An 18,139-nucleotide genomic window follows, 5' to 3' on the forward strand; every position below is an offset into this window, starting at 1 on the left:
TTTTCTTATTTTCCTAAGTTTTCCGATTTTAGATAGGCCTTGCTAGTTAGCTTCTTTAAAAAAGAGTGCCAAACCCCGGGGATCTTTGATTTTTTTTTTTGCAGGTACAGCTCCACCTCTGAAGACTTGCCTGCGCCTGACTTAAAAAGTGTCACTGTTTAGAGGTGTTTTAGAGAAGAAATTCAGCTGCAAATAAAAGGTGTCTCACCCAAACTCACACTCTATTCTTAGTCATTTGCTGATGATCACAAGCTAAAGAAATCAGCCAGGCAGATGCGCTGCATTTCACAACAAACCTTTTTTGTGTCTGTGTAATTTTTTACAAAAACAGGAGTTGTCTTTTAATATTAAAGGATAAGTCCACCCTAACACTAAAATCGCTACAGCTACAGGAGTACAATATCTAAGACTAACCTATCTAGCCCTGTAAAGAAGTCAGTATACCTAGAGCTGCACGATTCTGGCCAAAATGAGAATCACAATTTTTTTGCTTAGAATAAAAAGATCACAATTCTCTCACAATTCTTGCGGTGTAAAATCTTTCACGTTATACCAAAAAAATGGGCTAACTTAACTGGTTATTATTTTTTTTTTTTTTAATTCATTAAAGTGTAATTTTTTTCCCCAAAAAAATTGCATTTGAACGACTGCTGTGCAAATACAGTATGACATAAAGAATTGCAACAACCACCATTTTATTCTCTAGGGTCTCTACTAAAAAAAAAAAGAAATATATATATATATGTATGTGTGTATGTATGTATATGTGTATATTATTTATTTATAATGTGTATGTTTGGGGGTTCTAAGTAATTTTCCAGCCAAAAAAAAAATTATTTTAACTTGAAACCAACAAATGTCTGAAAAAGGTTTAGTGTTTAAGTGGTTAAACTTCCCTCATTTTCACACCAAAGTATCTTCCTTCGATCTAAAGGACAACTTGTTACAATGTTTATACTTAAGTTTCACTGCTAAAGAATGTTGTGACTCTTGGCAGACTGCCCGTTTTTTTTTTTTTTTCCTTTCTTTTGACGGCTGTCAACGGTTCACACAGGGACGACTTGTCAGGCGACCTAGTCGCCTGACAAGTCGCCTCCCGTTCTGTGCTATGGAACCGTCCTAAGGGGAGCGACGCAAGTCGCTCCGACTTAGAAAATGGTTCCTGTACGACTTTGAGGGGGGCGACTTGGAGTGACTTGCATAGACTTCTATACAGAAGTCGTTTTGCAAGTCGCCCGGGCAGTCGTGTGCAGGTCGCCTCGGTGAGGCGACCTGCAAGTCGTGCCACCTCTGGTGTGAACCGAGGCTTAGCAGAGCAGAGAGAATTCTCTACGGAAGCCTTATAGTAACTCCTATGGGTGACCTCACTCTCCATTCATTTCAACGCTGCTGTCAGCTGTGTCATCTGCAGAGCTTCCGCCGCTGGAGACTGGATCGGCTTCAAAAAAGGTATTTATATTGATTTCTTCTTTACAAGGCGAGATAGGTTAGTTGTTAGATCGTGGATGTCTGTAGATGTAGCGATTTTAGTTTTGGGGTGGACTTACCCTTTAATAGTCAAAATGCAGAGTTTTAGATTTGTTTTTACATTTTCCATGGTGTCAGATATGAGCACAGTACATTTGAAGTCTTTTACCTGTATGAAATCCTTGACTTGTTGGAATGCATTTAACCCAATTCTCAGAATTCAGTTGTCTGTTTTTGGTTTTTTACATCTCATGTTACTTGTTAGAAAATATGGCAAAATGATTAGCAAAGTAGTTGATGATAGCATAGGTATATCATATTTGTGTAGTTGAAGGAACAAAACGGTATTTGCAGACAGTTTACTCTCTGTAAATCAGATTGTTGTCTGTAGAGGGATGAGGGCCGGAATAAGCTGCTTTGGTTATATAACCTTCATAAGGACAGTCCCAGGATTATGTGATCCTTAGGGTTCTGCTTGTCTGGGCATCTGATTCTGGAAAGTAAATGCTACAATTTACAATGGTTACATGATCTTTTCTTTCACAGAAGCTAAGACGAAATGTGAATCTTCTAGAAAAGCTGGTAATGCAAGAGACCCTGTCCTGTTTGGTGGTCAATCTATATCCTGGAAATGACGGCTACTCACTGATGCTTCGAGGCAAGAATGGATCAGGTAAACGTGTTTTCTTTTCACTAGGATATTGCAGCTTCTATTTGTACGTGTTTCCCAATTTCAACCTTCAAACGCCACAAAAGGTGCATGTGGTATGAACACCTACAGTTAGAAATATTAGCATGCTACAAAGTTGCTTTATTACCTTTTTTAGTGTAAGTAGTTTATACTTTGTAATTCTTCAATGGAAAACTAACATTTTTTCATAGTCCTGAGACAACTGTATCGTTGCATTTTGTTACTGTTCTTCTGGATGTTTCAAAGTGTAAGTTTACCTTAAGAGCCGGTTCACACTAGGACGACTTGTCAGGCGACTTAGCCGCCTGACAAGTAGCGTCCCGTTCTGTACAATGGAACCGTTCTAATCGGAGCGACGCAAGTCCCTCCGACTTAGAAAAAGGTTCCTGTACTACTTTTGGGGGCGACTTGAGGCGACTGGCATAGACTTCTATATAGAAGTCGTTTTGCAAGTCGCCGCTGCAGTCGCGTTCAAGTCGTCTGAGGCAGTCGCGCTGGAAGTCGTGCTGCCTCAGTGTGAACCGACTCTTACAGAAAAATCTGTAAGGTAAACTTACACAGGAAGTAAATGCTACATAAATCATCTGCCTTTACTCAAGATGGCCATAGCCAAAAATGCTAGGGGGGTGTTTTTCAAAGTGATTTCTTAACAAGATAAAGCATGGAGACATGGATGGATGAGGGAGTTTGGTTTAAATATTAAAAATGAATTAAATAGCCTTTTTGATTTGTTATCCTCAGATGCAGTGAAGTTCTACTTTAACAAAATAAACTTTAGGTGATAGTTGAGCTGGCCAGGCATAGATGACCTGGGCTACTTAAAGGGGTTGTAAAGGCAGAAAGTTTTTTTATCTTAATGCATTCTATACATTAAGATAAAAAGCCTTCTGTGTGCCGGAGCCCCACTGACCACTACCTCCCTGTCCAGTGATGTCCACGAGTATGTCAGCCGTCTGAGATTCTCTCTCCTGCTTGGCTGAGACACAGCAGCGGCGCAATTGGCTCTCGCTGCTGTCAATCAGTCAGCTAGCCAGTCAGGGGAGAGAGCGAGCAGGGCCGGGTCGGGGCTCCGTATCTGAATGGACATGGGGAGCTGTGTCTCGGCTCGGGTGCCCCCATAGCACCCGAGCGGACCTGAATTTCCGGGAGGCCGTCATATGATGTCCTCCCCTTTGCGCGCTTTCTGCACGCACCCTGCAGGGCACGAGCGCTGTGATCAGAGTCACTGAGACTCAGGTGATCACAGATCCGAGTAAGGGGCCGATCCCGCCCCCTTACCACGTGATCAGCTGTCAGCCAATGACAGCTGATCACATGATGTAAAAAAAAAGCTTGGTAATTGTTTTGTTTTTGTTTTTTTCTCCTCAATGCCCACCAGTGGTGCCAACCAGTGCCACCTAGAAGTGCTGCCTATCAGTGTAACCAACCAGTGCCGATCCGTGCCCATCACTGCCACCCATCAGTGCCCATCACTGCCACCTATTGGTGCCCATCAGTGCCGCCTCATCAGCGTACATCAATGAAGGAGAAAAATTACCTGTTTGCAAAATTTTATAACAAAACATAAATAATTTTTAAAAAAATTCTTTTAAATTTTTTTTTAACAAAAAATAAAAACTGCAGAGGTGATCAAATACCACCAAAAGAAAGCTCTATTCGTGGGGAAAAAAAATGATAAAAATTTAATTTGGGTAGAGTGTTGTATGATTGCGCAATTGTCATTCAAAGTGCATCAGCGCTGAAAGCTGAAAATTGGTCTGGACAGGAGGGGGGTTTAAGTGCCCAGTAAGCAAGCGGTTAAACAGACTGTACATGCATTTTATTACATTCTTGTCCATTTCTCAATGGTCCAGGCTTTTTTTTTTTTAACCAGTTAGCAAATTAAGACATCTATAAAGGTGTAATCATTTTGATGAGGCGCGTGCGGGCAGCTGCCTGCGCTCCGCTTCGGCCGGGACAGAACAGCCTCGCTCACAAACCGATATCTACTGGTGACAAGTATATCACTGATACCCATGGGCACAAATTGAAATGATGTACAGTGGGAGGAAAGCAAAACTAAAGATGGGAAAAGCACAAGAACAGCTGAATAGATCCGCAGCTAAAATGACGGTATCCTCTCACCTCACACAGTCTCGCTTACTGATGAAACAGCTGCAGTCTCCTCACAGCACAGTGAGACAGATTATGATATTGGGAAAACTCCTAACTCTTTACAGCATATACCACTTAATTCTGACTTAATTAGTCAATTTGAAAGAATTCTTAATAAAGCTCTTCAGACCACCTCAGATGACATTACTGAAAAATTAACAAGATAATTTTGTGAGGTAGGAAGACTCACCTCAATACTGGAACAAAGAGTTGATGAAGTTGATATTTACTACTTCTAATCATGCTGAGGAACTGGAATACCTCAGAGAAGAATATTCTTCTCTTCAAAATCGTCTTGAAGATTTTGAAAATAGAAACAGAAGATCTAATCTCCGCATTAGGTGTATCCATAGGCGTGCGCACAGGCTGTGCCAGGTGTGCCTGGGCACACCCTAATCACCCTGTGCTGGGCAGATTCCCCCTGCTGCTTGGCTGCAGAGAAATGGACTGGGGAATCTCTGTCCCCAGTCCCTTTCTTTGTCTCAAAAGTGAAACATCAGGGGCCTGTTTAGACCCCTGATATTTCACCCCAGCCCCAATGGGGCCCCTAAAAAGATTGTAAAAAACAATAATTAAAATGAAATTTAATAAAAAAATAAAATACTGACATAGTCCACTGCTCTACCGATGCTGTCCATTGCCCTACTGCCCTATATATTTATACACACACACATGCAAGTGTGTTAGAGCTTTGGGGTGCACACCCTAATGCAATAGCTGCGCACACCTATGGGGGTATCCCTGAGGTAATTGAAGATCTTCAATCAACAGTCACTGCATTATTCCAGGAATTAGCCCCTTCTCTCCCCATTGAACTCCTGGAAATGGACAGTATACATAGATCTCTGACACCGCGTAAAGAAGACTGTCCTCCGCGAGCTAGCATTATTAAATTCCACTTTTTCCGAGCAAAAGAACAATTATTGGAAGCTGCCCGCAACAAAGACTCCCTCATATTCCAAGGTCATCGATATCAAATATACCAAGATCTTTCTCAACAAACACTTATAAAGAGAAAGGCGATGAAACCTTATTTACAAGTACTTCAACATCATCGCATCCCATATCGTTAGAGTTTTCCCTTCACCATACGTTTTACATACAAAGGAACTACCTATTCCTATACCTGTAAAATAGCCACAATTCTTGAACTTCGCCCGTCAACACCAGAAACACTTGCAGAAAGTTCCAAGCGTCGTGCAAATTCTGGCTCCCCTCAACAACATAAAAACATTCCTGAACAACTATCGTCATCTAGCATCTATAAGAGAAGTCGCTTCGCTTCACCGACTCCAGAAGCAGAACCAATGAACTGATGTGTGTGTGTGTGTGTGTGTGTGTGTGTGTGTGTGTGTGTGTGTGTGTGTGTGTGTGTGTGTGTGTGTGTGTGTGTGTGTGTGTGTGTGTGTGCGTGTGTGTACACACACACACACACACACACACACACACACATATGTGTGTGTGTATATGTATATAGATATCTGTCAATCTATATCTCCTATATTGGGTGATAATTTTTCTGATTCTTATTAACTATATGTATAAGCATACATGACAACTTGCAAAATTACATCCTCCACACAGATCCATACTAAATATTAATCCTGGTTACTGATCTGTTTGTCTGGGTATATCTCAAATGCATTTAAGACAAACATAAACTTTGTCTATAATAAGACCCTTTTTAAGGAACATATCATTTTAACCTTCCTTAAACTCTACAATTTATAAATTATTCACCCTTATTCAGAAAGAATATAATATTCATGTAATTTAGTTCTTTGGTTCCATTTAATTCATGTTATCCTCATATAAGTAATATGAAACCCATTCTTTCTCCTTATATTACTTTAAAGAATGCATTTGTTTCTAGGATCCAATTATAAAACAGTGTTTTCATGCTACTTAAACATTGATTGAAACACTGTTCTAAACTAAACAACTTAGTTTACTTAACCATAAGGCTCCTTTCACACTGGGGCGGTGAGGGCGTCGGCGGTACAACAGCGCTATTTTTAGCGCTGCTGTACCGTCGTTCTTGCAGCGGTATTCGGCCGCTAGCGGTTCGGTTTTAACCCCCGCTGGCGGCCGAAAAAGGGTTAAATCCGCTCGTACAGCGCGGCTATAGCCGCGGTATTACCGCGGTATAGCCGCGCTGTCCCATTGATTTCAATGGGCAGGAGCGGTTTAGGAGCGGTGAATACACCGCTCCTTCCCCGCTCCAAAGAAGCGGTTCGCAGGACCTTTTTTACCGTCCTGCGAGCGCACCGCTTCAGTGTGAAAGCTCTCGGGCTTTCACACTGAACAAACAGCGGAGGCTGTTTAGGGGCGGTTTTCAGGCGGTATTTTTAGCGCAATACCGCCTGAAAACCGCTCCAGTGTGAAAGGGGCCTAACAAATGGATCCACACTTGTTACCTCAAATATTTACTATACTTGAGACTTGATTGTTTTCATATTTGTTTCAACTTACATATTTGATGGCTGTTGTAGTCCCGGAGACAGCCACTGCACCTCCAATACAACCTCAAATGCCCAACGGTTTAGATCTATCTCTATCTATCTATCTATCTATCTATCTATCTATCTATCTATCTATCTATCTATCTATCTATCTATCTATCTATCTATCTATCTATCTATCTATCATTATGTATGTGTGTGTGTGTGTGTGTGTGTGTGTGTGTGTATGTATGTATATATATATATATATATATATATATATATATATATATATATATATATATATATATATATATATATATATATATATAAATTATATTATACTAACCCCGCCCTCAACCTCCACTTTTCCCTACTCTCTCCCTAACCATTGTCACCCCAGTCCTTCCAGAGAGTTTTTTGCAAAAAATATCTCAAATAAAACTCCCCCATCCCCCCCCCCCCCCCTCCCTTTTTTTTTTTCAATAATGGCACCTCTAAACATAATAACGCTTAATGTACAAGGCCTCAATTCACCCCCGAAACATACCAAAGCTTTTCGATCCTTTTCAAAACTAAATGCACATGTGGTATGCTTACAAGAGACACATTTTTCAATTCAAGCCTTTCCAAAATTCTTTAGTTGTAAATATCCCCAAGTTTACACCTCATCAGCTGGACACCAAACAAAGAGGTGTACTGATTGCCTTTCATTATACAACACCATTCACACTTCACACGGAACTAAAAGACCCTGAAGGTCGATTATATACTCTTATCTGGTCTTCTACAAGATACTGAAATCACAATAGTTTCTTTCTATGCTCCAAACAAAAATCCACTGTCATTTCTATGCCATCTATTTTCTGTGGTAGAAAAACATACCCATGGCACCCTTATATTAGTTGGTGACTCAAATCAAAGATATATATCCTTTTTTAGACAAATCCCCAACACCTATCACAAACCAACATCACTCCTATCAACATCTTCTTAACCAATATTCTCTTCTTGATACCTGGAGAGAACAAAACCCAGCTAGAAGACAATACACCCATTACTCCCATCCTCAAACCCTTTTTATGCATAGATCACCTCTTAATCAGTCAGTCTCTCTGTATATATCCTAAACTCAAACATCATACCATGTACATGGTCGGATCATAACATAGTGATGATCCCTTTCCTTGCTAATCCCAAGACCAAATCGCAGAACTTGGTACATTAATTATGGATTATTAGCAAATTCTACATAGGCAGACAATAGAGAAAGCTATTAAAGATTACATAGCGAATAACAATACTGATGATACAAACCCTCTGACTCGTTGGGAAGCACTAAAACCATGTATCAGAGGGTTTTGTATAAGTCAAGCCTCTCATTTCCATAAACAAAAGCGACTAATTCATAAAAAACTAGAAGCTGCATTCAACGAAGCTTCGGAGAATTTCCAAACCACTCCTTCCCCGTCAACAAGAAAACTATATGATAAAACACGTCTGGATATTCCCTGCTCAACACACTAGCGGAACAACCTGCTCTGCTGTTTATGCAGAAATGGGAGGATTACCTACGATGTAATTTCACAGCTAAACAAAACATACTTCAATTCTCTCTGAAGTCATCCATCTGCACAAAAATTCAGGAGACAAATTATAAGATTCGAACTAGATGGTATTATACACCCCAGTTGTTACACAGAATCTTCCCTAATACCTCCTGATAGGTGCAGGAGGTGTCAGGCAGATAAAGGGACCCTTTTCCATATCTTCTGGAATCGCCCATTACTACAACACTTCTGGACGACAATTGCGACAATCACCCAGAAATTTACAGATTACATAATTCAAAAAGACCCTGTGTTCTTTCTGCTGCACGCCACCGCAATCCCGGCACGGTCGTACAAGAAGTCAGTGGTTAGACATCTGCTCAATGCCGCAAAGTCCTGTATCCCGACAACATGGAAACAAAATGTGCCTCCCTCAGTGGGAATGTGGTTGCGCAGGGTAGAGGACATTAAAAAAATGGAGGACCTAGTACTCCAGCCCAACATAAACAAGACAAACATTCCAAAACCTGGCTATCATGGAATACATTCATTTTTTCAGACGAAGGACAAACCTTACTGAACTCTTAGGGGGTCAGACTGACACAGATCACTCTCGGGGGAAAAATCCCTGCTGTGTCCATCGCGCTCGTGTTGAACAAATAACCCCCCCATTTCTTCTTACCTGTCTCATTCCCTCATTTCTTCAATTAGTGGTCCTGTAACCAGTTACTGAGAGGCCAGCCATTCCCTACAGATATATTAAGGGCTTGGAGTAGTTGATAGCCCGATTTGAGAGGCCAACCAGTATTTGTAAATACACTGCAGATATCTATATACAGTAAGTGTCGTGGACAGGTTGGCGGACCAAATATGATTACACATATATAGGATGTTCTATCTGGAGACTGAATGCGAACCATTTATTGCAAATCTGTATATCTGTTATTTCTGTTAGAACGTTGACTTAGACCACTGTTGTACTATACCTTTTTGGTATTCTTTTCTTCGAAAATTCTCAATAAAATTTATATTTGGAAAAAAAAAAAAAAAACACGCCTGCAACTTTGATCTTTTCTTGACTGAGTTGGCAGAAAGGATTCTCCGAAAATCTAAGCATAATTTCTATATGAAGGCCAATAAACCTGACACTTTTTTAGCCCTTTTCATTACGGAAAAAAAACCTATAACCCGAAACCCATTAGACTAAAATTAACCAAAGATAATTATACCAACAATTCATGAAAAATCTTACAAGGATTTCAAAGAAAATTGTCCGAACTCTATAAAGACCCGCATAAATTCGATCAATCACGATTAACTACCCTCCTATCCTCAGTACATCTACCTTCCCTTTCTCATACTTAAAGCGGGGGTCCACCTATCTATCGTTTTTTTTTTTTTTTTTTTTTTTTTTTTTTTTTTTAGTTCATTCACAAACTTTTCTTCTCAGCATTACATACTCACATATTGTGTGTAATATGTCCGCCTGTGTCAGATTTCGTCGGAAAGAATAACTTATATTATTCACTGCAGGCGGTTTCCATCTTCATTGTGGGCATTTGAAGCCCACAAGCATTTATTTCCTGGATGTGGTGAATTCTGTGCTCCCAGCATTCACCGCTCGTTCCCGCACATGCTCATTGGCATCCTGGGAAGCCTGAGACTAGCTCCCAGGAGTCTGGGAGAGGCTAGAAACACGCCTACTCCCACGGGAGGAGAACCAGGAAGTGCAAAGAAGAATAGAAAAATAAAAGGTAATTACAGCGATTTAAATTTTTTTAAACGGCATGTCAGCATCTAGGCAAGGAAGAGAATACATACAGATATTGTTCAAAATTTGGGTGGAACCCCGCTTTAACAAGAAGCCCTAGACAAGCCAATAACTGAATTTGAAATACAAACAGCAATAAAATCACTAAAAACGCATAAACGCCCAGGAGTAGATGGTTTTTCAGCCACATATTATAAGAGATTTGCAACATTACTATCCCCACTCATGGTTGAAGCATTCAACACCCTCCTCACAGGCCGTTCCTTCCGTCCAGAATCTCCTGTTGCCTCCATTTCTATGATCCCAAAACTGAATGTAGATGATACCTCTTGGTCTAATTATAGGCCAATATCAATACTCAACATTGATATAAAATTATCAGCTAAAGTCCTCTCTAACACTCAATCCCATTATAGGTACTCGAATACATCGAAACCAAACATGATTTATCCCCTCCAGACAGGTAGGAGACAATATACGTCATACTTTACTGTTAGCTCACACAGCACATACCCGACATATCCCATGTTTTCTTTCCCGACATAAGAAAAGCTATTGATTCACTTCAGTTTGATTCAAATTCAGTACTTCATCGATGGGGATTTGGCACACATTTCCTGAGATGGATTTCTACCCTGTATCAGAATCCAAAAACTTTTATATCCTACTCAGGATTTTGTTCTGATTCCTTTACCATAGAAAGAGGTACATGTCAGGGTTGTCCCCTATCCCAGCTCCTCTTCACTTTAGCAATAGAACCCCTGGTCCAACTAATCCGTTAGGAGGACACCATCACAAAATCTGCCTGTTCGCAGATGACGTCCTCATTTTTCTTACTGAACGCTTATTATCTACACCGGTCCTTCTTAACATCCTTACTGAATTTGGACACTTATCTTGCCTCATGACTAATCCTCATAAATCCAAAGCTTTAAATATATCATCACCTGAACTCCAATCGCAATTACACAACTCCCTCCCATTTACCTGGTCCACAACACATATCACATATTTAGGTATTAATCTCACAGCCAAACTACAAGATCTCTATATGTCTAACGATCCTCCATTATTGACACAACTTACTAAATTGCTTTCAACTTGGTCATCAATACCACTAGCATGGATGGGCCGCATAACAGTTATTAAAATGTCTATTCTTCCTAAAATCCTTTATTAATTTAGAGTACTTCCTATACCAGTTCCATCTCATATTCTATGCATTCTCCAACGTAAAACTATTCAATACATTTGGGAAAAACTTAAACTTGATTACCCAAACATACTCTACATTCCCCCAAAATTAGAGGAGGTTTGGGAGTACCTGATTTTACGAAATACTATTATGCAGCCCATTTAGCTCAATTGACCAAATACCATGCCACCAAGGAAATACTGCTATGGGTTGCACTTGAGTCAGTAGATTGTAACCCTTTGTCTACTGCCAATCTTTTGTGGCTTGCTCCTAAACAACGGAAAACTATTACTAATCCCTACACTAAATATAGCCTTTCCATTTGGGATAGACTGAAAACTTGTTTCGGATTACAATGACAACAAAATCCTCTTCTTTCCATCCTCCATAATCCTTCCTTCTACCCGGCCTGGTCATCCCCAACATCTTTTTCGGCATGGTCTAAAATTGGTCTTATACGAACACACCAATTCTTTCAATCCTCCAACATACCTTTCCCGGCATTATGCGAACAATATAATGTACCACAATCAGAAACCTTTAGGTATCTCCAAATAAAAAACTTTTTAACTCAAGAAAAAACCCTTGTATACCACAACTCTTACATTCTCCATTTTTTTGAACAGATTTGCAAATCATATCCACACAGACGTCGACTTATTTCTGATTTATATGCCCAATTACTCTCACATGCAAGTCCCTCTCCCCCATCTTATACTTCAAAATGGGAGACAGATCTTCACCTCCAAACAGGTGACTTAAATTGGACTCAGATCTGGCAAGCTACAAAATCGGCCACACCAAATATAGTAGCCTTAGAAAAATATTATAAATTACTTACCAGATAGTATTTAGTTCCAGCCAGAATATTTAGCCAACAATACCCTTCCAACTGCTTTCGAGGTTTGGGCACCCACATACATATTTGGTGGGAATGTCCTATTGTCTACACATTTTGGACAAACGTATTTAAAATCCTTTCTACAATGTTTGAGACAAATCGATCTCCTGATCCTACTGTAGCATTACTGAATAATCTCAAAATTGAACTCTCCGACAATTCAAGCTATTACTCTTTATAACAGCAGCTAAGCAAACCATTGCAAAAGCATGGAAACACGACTCCCTTTGCATACTATCTGTTAAACTAAGAGTAACGCAAGCTATGATCCATGCAAAGACTGAAGCAATCTACTTAAATACAGTAACCAAATTTGAACACTTATGGAAACCACGGATTAAACATTACCTTCCACCTGATATTGATAATACCTTATTATAATATGAAACGACCTGGATATCTGCTTTACTTCACAGCTTTAATATTCTCTGAATATTTATTCAAATAATCCTCTCTGGAATACCCATTCCCCCCTATCTTTCCCTTATGCTAAACTTTCCCTTAACCAAATCCATGTACCACTCCTTCTATTATAAATAAGAACACTTGGGATGATTGATGTCTGTACATTCTTCTTACCAGGTACTGCCAAACCAAAGCCAGAGTCTGATCTTGGCCCTGGTTTAAATGACCTATTCATCAGCCAACCCGTATAATTCTGAGTTAACATCCCATTACTGGTATCACTCCGAACTAATGCTTAAACTCTTTCTATGTATATATCTATACTAGATTATTGAGGTTATATTACTACCTCTATCTTATAATTTTTTAGATATGAATTTGTTGTTATAAAGATAGTCAGTATATACCAATAGATAACTTTACCTTGTTAATCTATACACATTTATGAAGCTTTGTTATGCTATAAGTTTTTTGACTCTCTATTATATAATAATTCTTATGATGCAATTAATTTGTAACTTGTAAAACACAATAAAATATTTAAACACGAAAAAATCATTTTGACATGAAAAGTGGTTAAAAGGTTACTTTTGCGTAAACCGGTGCATATCAAAATTTAAAGAGATCTTGGCTTGCCAACTTAAAAAATTACGGGTTAAGCACAGAAATAACATTTTGTTTAAAAAAAATGCCTACTTGGAGTGTTTTCCCTTTCCATTGTTTTCTTCTTTATTCACATCCAATGCATTTTTTGAATTTGCTACAAATTTGACTACTTCAGAAATAGTCAATTCCCTAGAACAACCCCTCCCTCCATGCACACAATTGCCATCTCCTTTTGTCTACTGTCGATCTCAGATCACCTCCTCAACATCTCCCATCACCTTCCTACATATACCTATTTATGTAACTGCTGTTGGACAAGTGAATACCTGTCACTTGACATCACATTTAAGATTGAGGTGCCCAGCACCAGTCTCTGGGCTTTGGATGTTAAGTCTGTTTTAGATTGTCTATCAAAAATGTTTTTTTTTTTTTTTTATAAAGACTCCGAAACCATCCGATTGCCTTATGAAGAAGGAGAGCTCTTGGAGTATCTGGATGCCGAGGAGTTGCCTCCCATTTTAGTAGACCTTCTGGAAAAGTCTCAGGTGTGTAAAATATAAGGCTATTAGTATCAGTATGAAAAGAAACCTGTTGTGAGAAATAAGAAGGCTGCCGTTGCTGATTTCTCTTATGAAAATACTATTTTGATAATATGAAGATTATCAACCCTTTTCTTGTTAGTAATTTATATCACTTAATAATGTTTAATGTCACTGGTTTATGTTTTGTAGATGAAACTCTTTTGCTCTCATAAGTTAAAACATCTTACATTTCTATAATGTTCAGGTGAATATCTTCCACTGTGGCTGTGTCATTGCTGAAATTCGGGACTATCGTCAGTCTGGCAATTTAAAATCACCAACTTATCAAACTAGACATGTTCTTCTACGACCAACAATGCAGGTGAGAGAGATAATGACAGTCTTCAATGCTTCACTAATATCCTCTTCACTGACCACCTCCTAGTTTTTTTTACAATTTGTATATTCATGGAAGGTGCAAGTGGCCTACATACAGTGGGGCAAAAAACTATTTAGCCAGCCACCAATTGTGTAAGTTCTCCCACTTAAAAAGATAAGAGGCCTGTAATTGTCATCAAAGGTATACCTCAACTATGAGAGACAAAATGTGGAAACAAATCCAGACAATCACATTGTCTGTCTGATTTTTGAAAGAATTTATTTGCAAATTATGGTGGAAAATAAGTATTTGGTCAATATCAAAAGTTCATTTCAATACTTTGTTATATATCATTTGTTGGCAATGACAGAGGTCAAACGTTTTCTGTAAGTCTTCACAAGGTTGTCACACACTGTTGCTGGTATGTTGGCCCATTCCTCCATGCTGATCTCCTCTAGAGCAGTGATGTTTTGGGGCTGTCGCTGGGCAACACAGACTTTCAAATACCTCCAAAGGTTTTCTATGGGATTGAGATCTGGGGACTGGCTAGCCCATGCCAGGACCTTGAAATGCTTCTTACGAAGCCACTCCTTCATTGCCCGGGCGGTGTGTTTGGGATCATTGTTATGCTGAAAGACCCAGCCATGTTTCATCTTCAATGCCCTTGCAGATGGGAGGAGGTTTGCACTCAAAATCTCACGATACATGGCCCCATTCATTCTTTCATGTACATGGATCTGTTGTCCTGTTCCCTTTGCAGAGAAACAGCCCCAAAGCATGATGTTGCCACCCCCATGCTTCACAGTAGGTATGGTGTTCTTTGGTTGCAACTCAGCATTCTCTCTGCTCCAAACACGACGAGTTGTGTTTCTACCAAACAGTTCTACTTTGGTTTCATCTGACCATATGACATTCTCCCAATCTTCTGGATCATGCCAATGCTCTCTAGCAAACCTCAGACGGGACCAGACGTACTGGCTTAAGCAGGGGAACACGTCTGGCACTGCAGGATCTGAGTCCCTGGCGGCGTAGTGTGTTACTGATGGTAGCCTTTGTTACGTTGGTCCCAACTCTCTGCAGGTCATTCACTAGGTCCCCCCATGTGGTTCTGGGATTTTTGCTCACCGTTCTTGTGATCATTTTGACCCCACGGGGTGAGATCTTGCATGCAGCCCCAGATCGAGGGAGATTATCAGTGGTCTTGTATGTCATCCAATTTCTAATTATTGCTCCCACAGTTGATTTCTTCACACCAAGCTGCTTGCCTATTGCAGATTCAGTCTTCCCAACCTGGTGCAGGTCTACAATTTTGTTTCTGGTGTCCTTCGACCGCTCTTTGGTCTTCACCATAGTGGAGTTTGGAGTGTGACTGTTTGAGGTTGTGGACAGGTGTCTTTTATACTGATAACAAGTTCAAACAGGTGCCATTAATACAGGTAATGAGTGGAGGACAGAGGAGCCTCTTAAAGAAGAAGACACAGGTCTGTGAGAGCCAGAAATCTTGCTTGTTTGTAGGTGACCAAATACTTATTTTCCACCATAATTTGCAAATAAATTCTTTCAAAAATCAGACAATGTGATTGTCTAGACTTGTTTCCCCATTTTGTCTCTCATAGTTGAGGTATACCTATAATGACAATTACAGGCCTCTCTCATCTTTTTAAGTGGGAGAACTTGCACAATTGGTGGCTGACAAAATACTTTTTTGCCCCACTGTATTTGACTTTCTAGCGCAACACTAATTTTTCACCCAGCATGCACTGACAAATCCCTATCTACAGTAGTTGTCAACAAAGCCAGATTTACCAGTCTGTGTGGCTGAGGATAAAAGAAAATTGATGGCAAGACATAATAGTGACTGATAAATGTTGGAAGATCTTGATGGGGCTTTTCAGCTTTTGAACATATCAGAATTTTTGCATCCGAGTATGCATACTGTTGCTCTAACATTCTTTAATACTATCCGTGTAATGTGTGCTGAATCAAAAAGTGACTTCTGCATGGATGCTATTTTATATGTGGTATGGAAAGTCTCAACAGCCATAAAGTATTATGTGACCTATGCCAACTCAGAACCACCACTTGTTAGCATTGGCTAAATGATTAGTTGCTTTTGAAGGTACAATCGTGCACGATCATCTGGAGGAAAAGCGATTTAATCTCCAAATATAGGGTGGTGTCTTCACAGTAAGAGCTGTGAAAATGTGGAATAGTCTCCCTCAAGAGCTGGTTCTATCCATCTCAGTTTTTTCTAAATGTAGATAATATAACTGGATACTAATATTTATAGGTAAAGTTGATCCAGGGGATATCTGATTGCGTCTTGGGAGATCAGGAAGGAATTTTTTCCCCCTGCTGGAGCAAATTGGATCATGCTTTGCTGGGGTTTGGGCTGGTAGTTTTGGTCAACTTGTGCAGTGCCACAAAGATATTTTTACTTCGAGTTAGAAGTAAAGATATGTGGAGAGAGGTGCTTTAGGGTCCATGCACGCTAGGCAGCAGAAAAAAAATGCCAGAACTGCGGGCAGAAATAAACAGCATGAAGAAGTGCTCCTATTGGTCATACTGTATATGCATTCAGATGCATTTTTCCCAAAACACTGGAAAAAATGCACACCTAAAAATGCTTGATGTGCCTAAATGCGGCATTTAGACACATCAAGCTTTATTTTTCTGCGCGAAAGCTCTCAAAAACGCATTTGTGGTGATTTTTTTTTTTTTTATTCCAGTCTGTAAAGAAAAAAACGCCAAATTCCTGTATAAGCACAATTTTTATTATGCCCGGTGTGCATGAGGCCATACAGTAGAACTGTGGTTAGATCATTAACATGAAATATTTATACAAAAAATAATAGCTGTGACGTAAATAATAATTCAAGTCTATCTGGGGAGGGGGGGGACAAAAATCCTCCCTTGCAGTGGGGCCTTTTAATTAGAGCACAATTCCCTCTCTAAAATTAGCTGTAGGGCACAATACCTCCCACGACACCACTGATTGGGCCCTATTCCTCCCAATGATACTCTTGACAGAGCACTATTTCTTCCCTTTTGACACCAACAATGGAATACTTTTCCTTCCACTAACACCAGAGATGGACCACCTCTTAGTGATGCCAACTTTAAAACACTGGTCCTTCCACTGACACCAACAATGAAGCACTATTTCCTCCACTGACACTAACAAGGGGGCACTACTTCTCCTACTGATTTGATTTATTACGTCCACTAACCACCAAACTCTGGGGCATTCTTTACTCCCACTCACCACCAAGCTGTGGAGATTGTTTGTTGCCATTGACGCCACAACATTTTTTGCCCCCCACTGGCCTCACTCTGGTTTCTCCAAAGTCTTATGTAAACGCAGAGCAGGTGCACAGGAGGAAGGTAGAGCAAAGTGCTGACACTGGACATGAGCAATTTTACAGTATCTATTGTGAAGGTTGAGGATAGTTTGTTCCACAGTTTTCAGCAGTTACAGAGGTCATTGAGTGTATGTTAAAGATTCTTTACTGACCTGTAAAGTAATGCCTTGTACACACGATCGGACTTTCCGACAACAAAACCGTGGATTTTTGTTCGAAGGATGTTGGCTCCAAATTGTCTTGCATACACACGGTCACACAAATGTTGCCCAGCAATTACGAACATAGTGACGTACAAGACGTACGTGATGTCTCCATTACAAACGCTAGTTATATCTCCTACTTGTACTTGATTCCGAGCATGCGTGGACTTTTGTCTGATGGACTTGTGTACACACGATCGGAAAGTCCGACAACAAACATTTGTTGGTGGAAAATTTGAGAACCTGCTAGCCAACATTTGTTAGCGGAAAGTCTGACAACAAATGTTCGATAGAGCATACACACGGTTGGACTTTCCGCCAACAAGCTCACATCCAACATTTGTGTGTACGGTGCATTAGAGGTGCAATTAAATTGTTTTTGTGGATCACTTTCTTTTTTTTGTTTATTTACAATGGATTTTGGAGCATAATTCTTCACATACCTCCTCCTCGTTCTCTGAGAGTTATTGATAAGTATTACAGATCTCAAATG

General features: G+C 39.9%; 1 protein-coding gene across 5 annotated transcripts in view; it reads left to right on the plus strand.

The window, feature by feature from the left end:
- The window catches only part of SUPT20H (SPT20 homolog, SAGA complex component), a 130,869-nt gene that overhangs the window by 34,777 nt on the left and 77,953 nt on the right, over nucleotides 1–18,139 (plus strand). For all 5 annotated transcript variants that reach the window (XM_073613298.1, XM_073613297.1, XM_073613296.1 and 2 more), the window contains exons 6-8: nucleotides 2,014–2,140; nucleotides 13,623–13,726; nucleotides 13,968–14,084. In XM_073613298.1, coding sequence (XP_073469399.1) covers nucleotides 2,014–2,140; nucleotides 13,623–13,726; nucleotides 13,968–14,084 — 348 coding nt within the window. The remainder of the gene's footprint in view (nucleotides 1–2,013; nucleotides 2,141–13,622; nucleotides 13,727–13,967; nucleotides 14,085–18,139) is intronic.

Source organism: Aquarana catesbeiana, linkage group LG02 (assembly GCF_042186555.1).
Source record: "Aquarana catesbeiana isolate 2022-GZ linkage group LG02, ASM4218655v1, whole genome shotgun sequence".
NCBI lineage: Eukaryota > Metazoa > Chordata > Amphibia > Anura > Ranidae > Aquarana > Aquarana catesbeiana.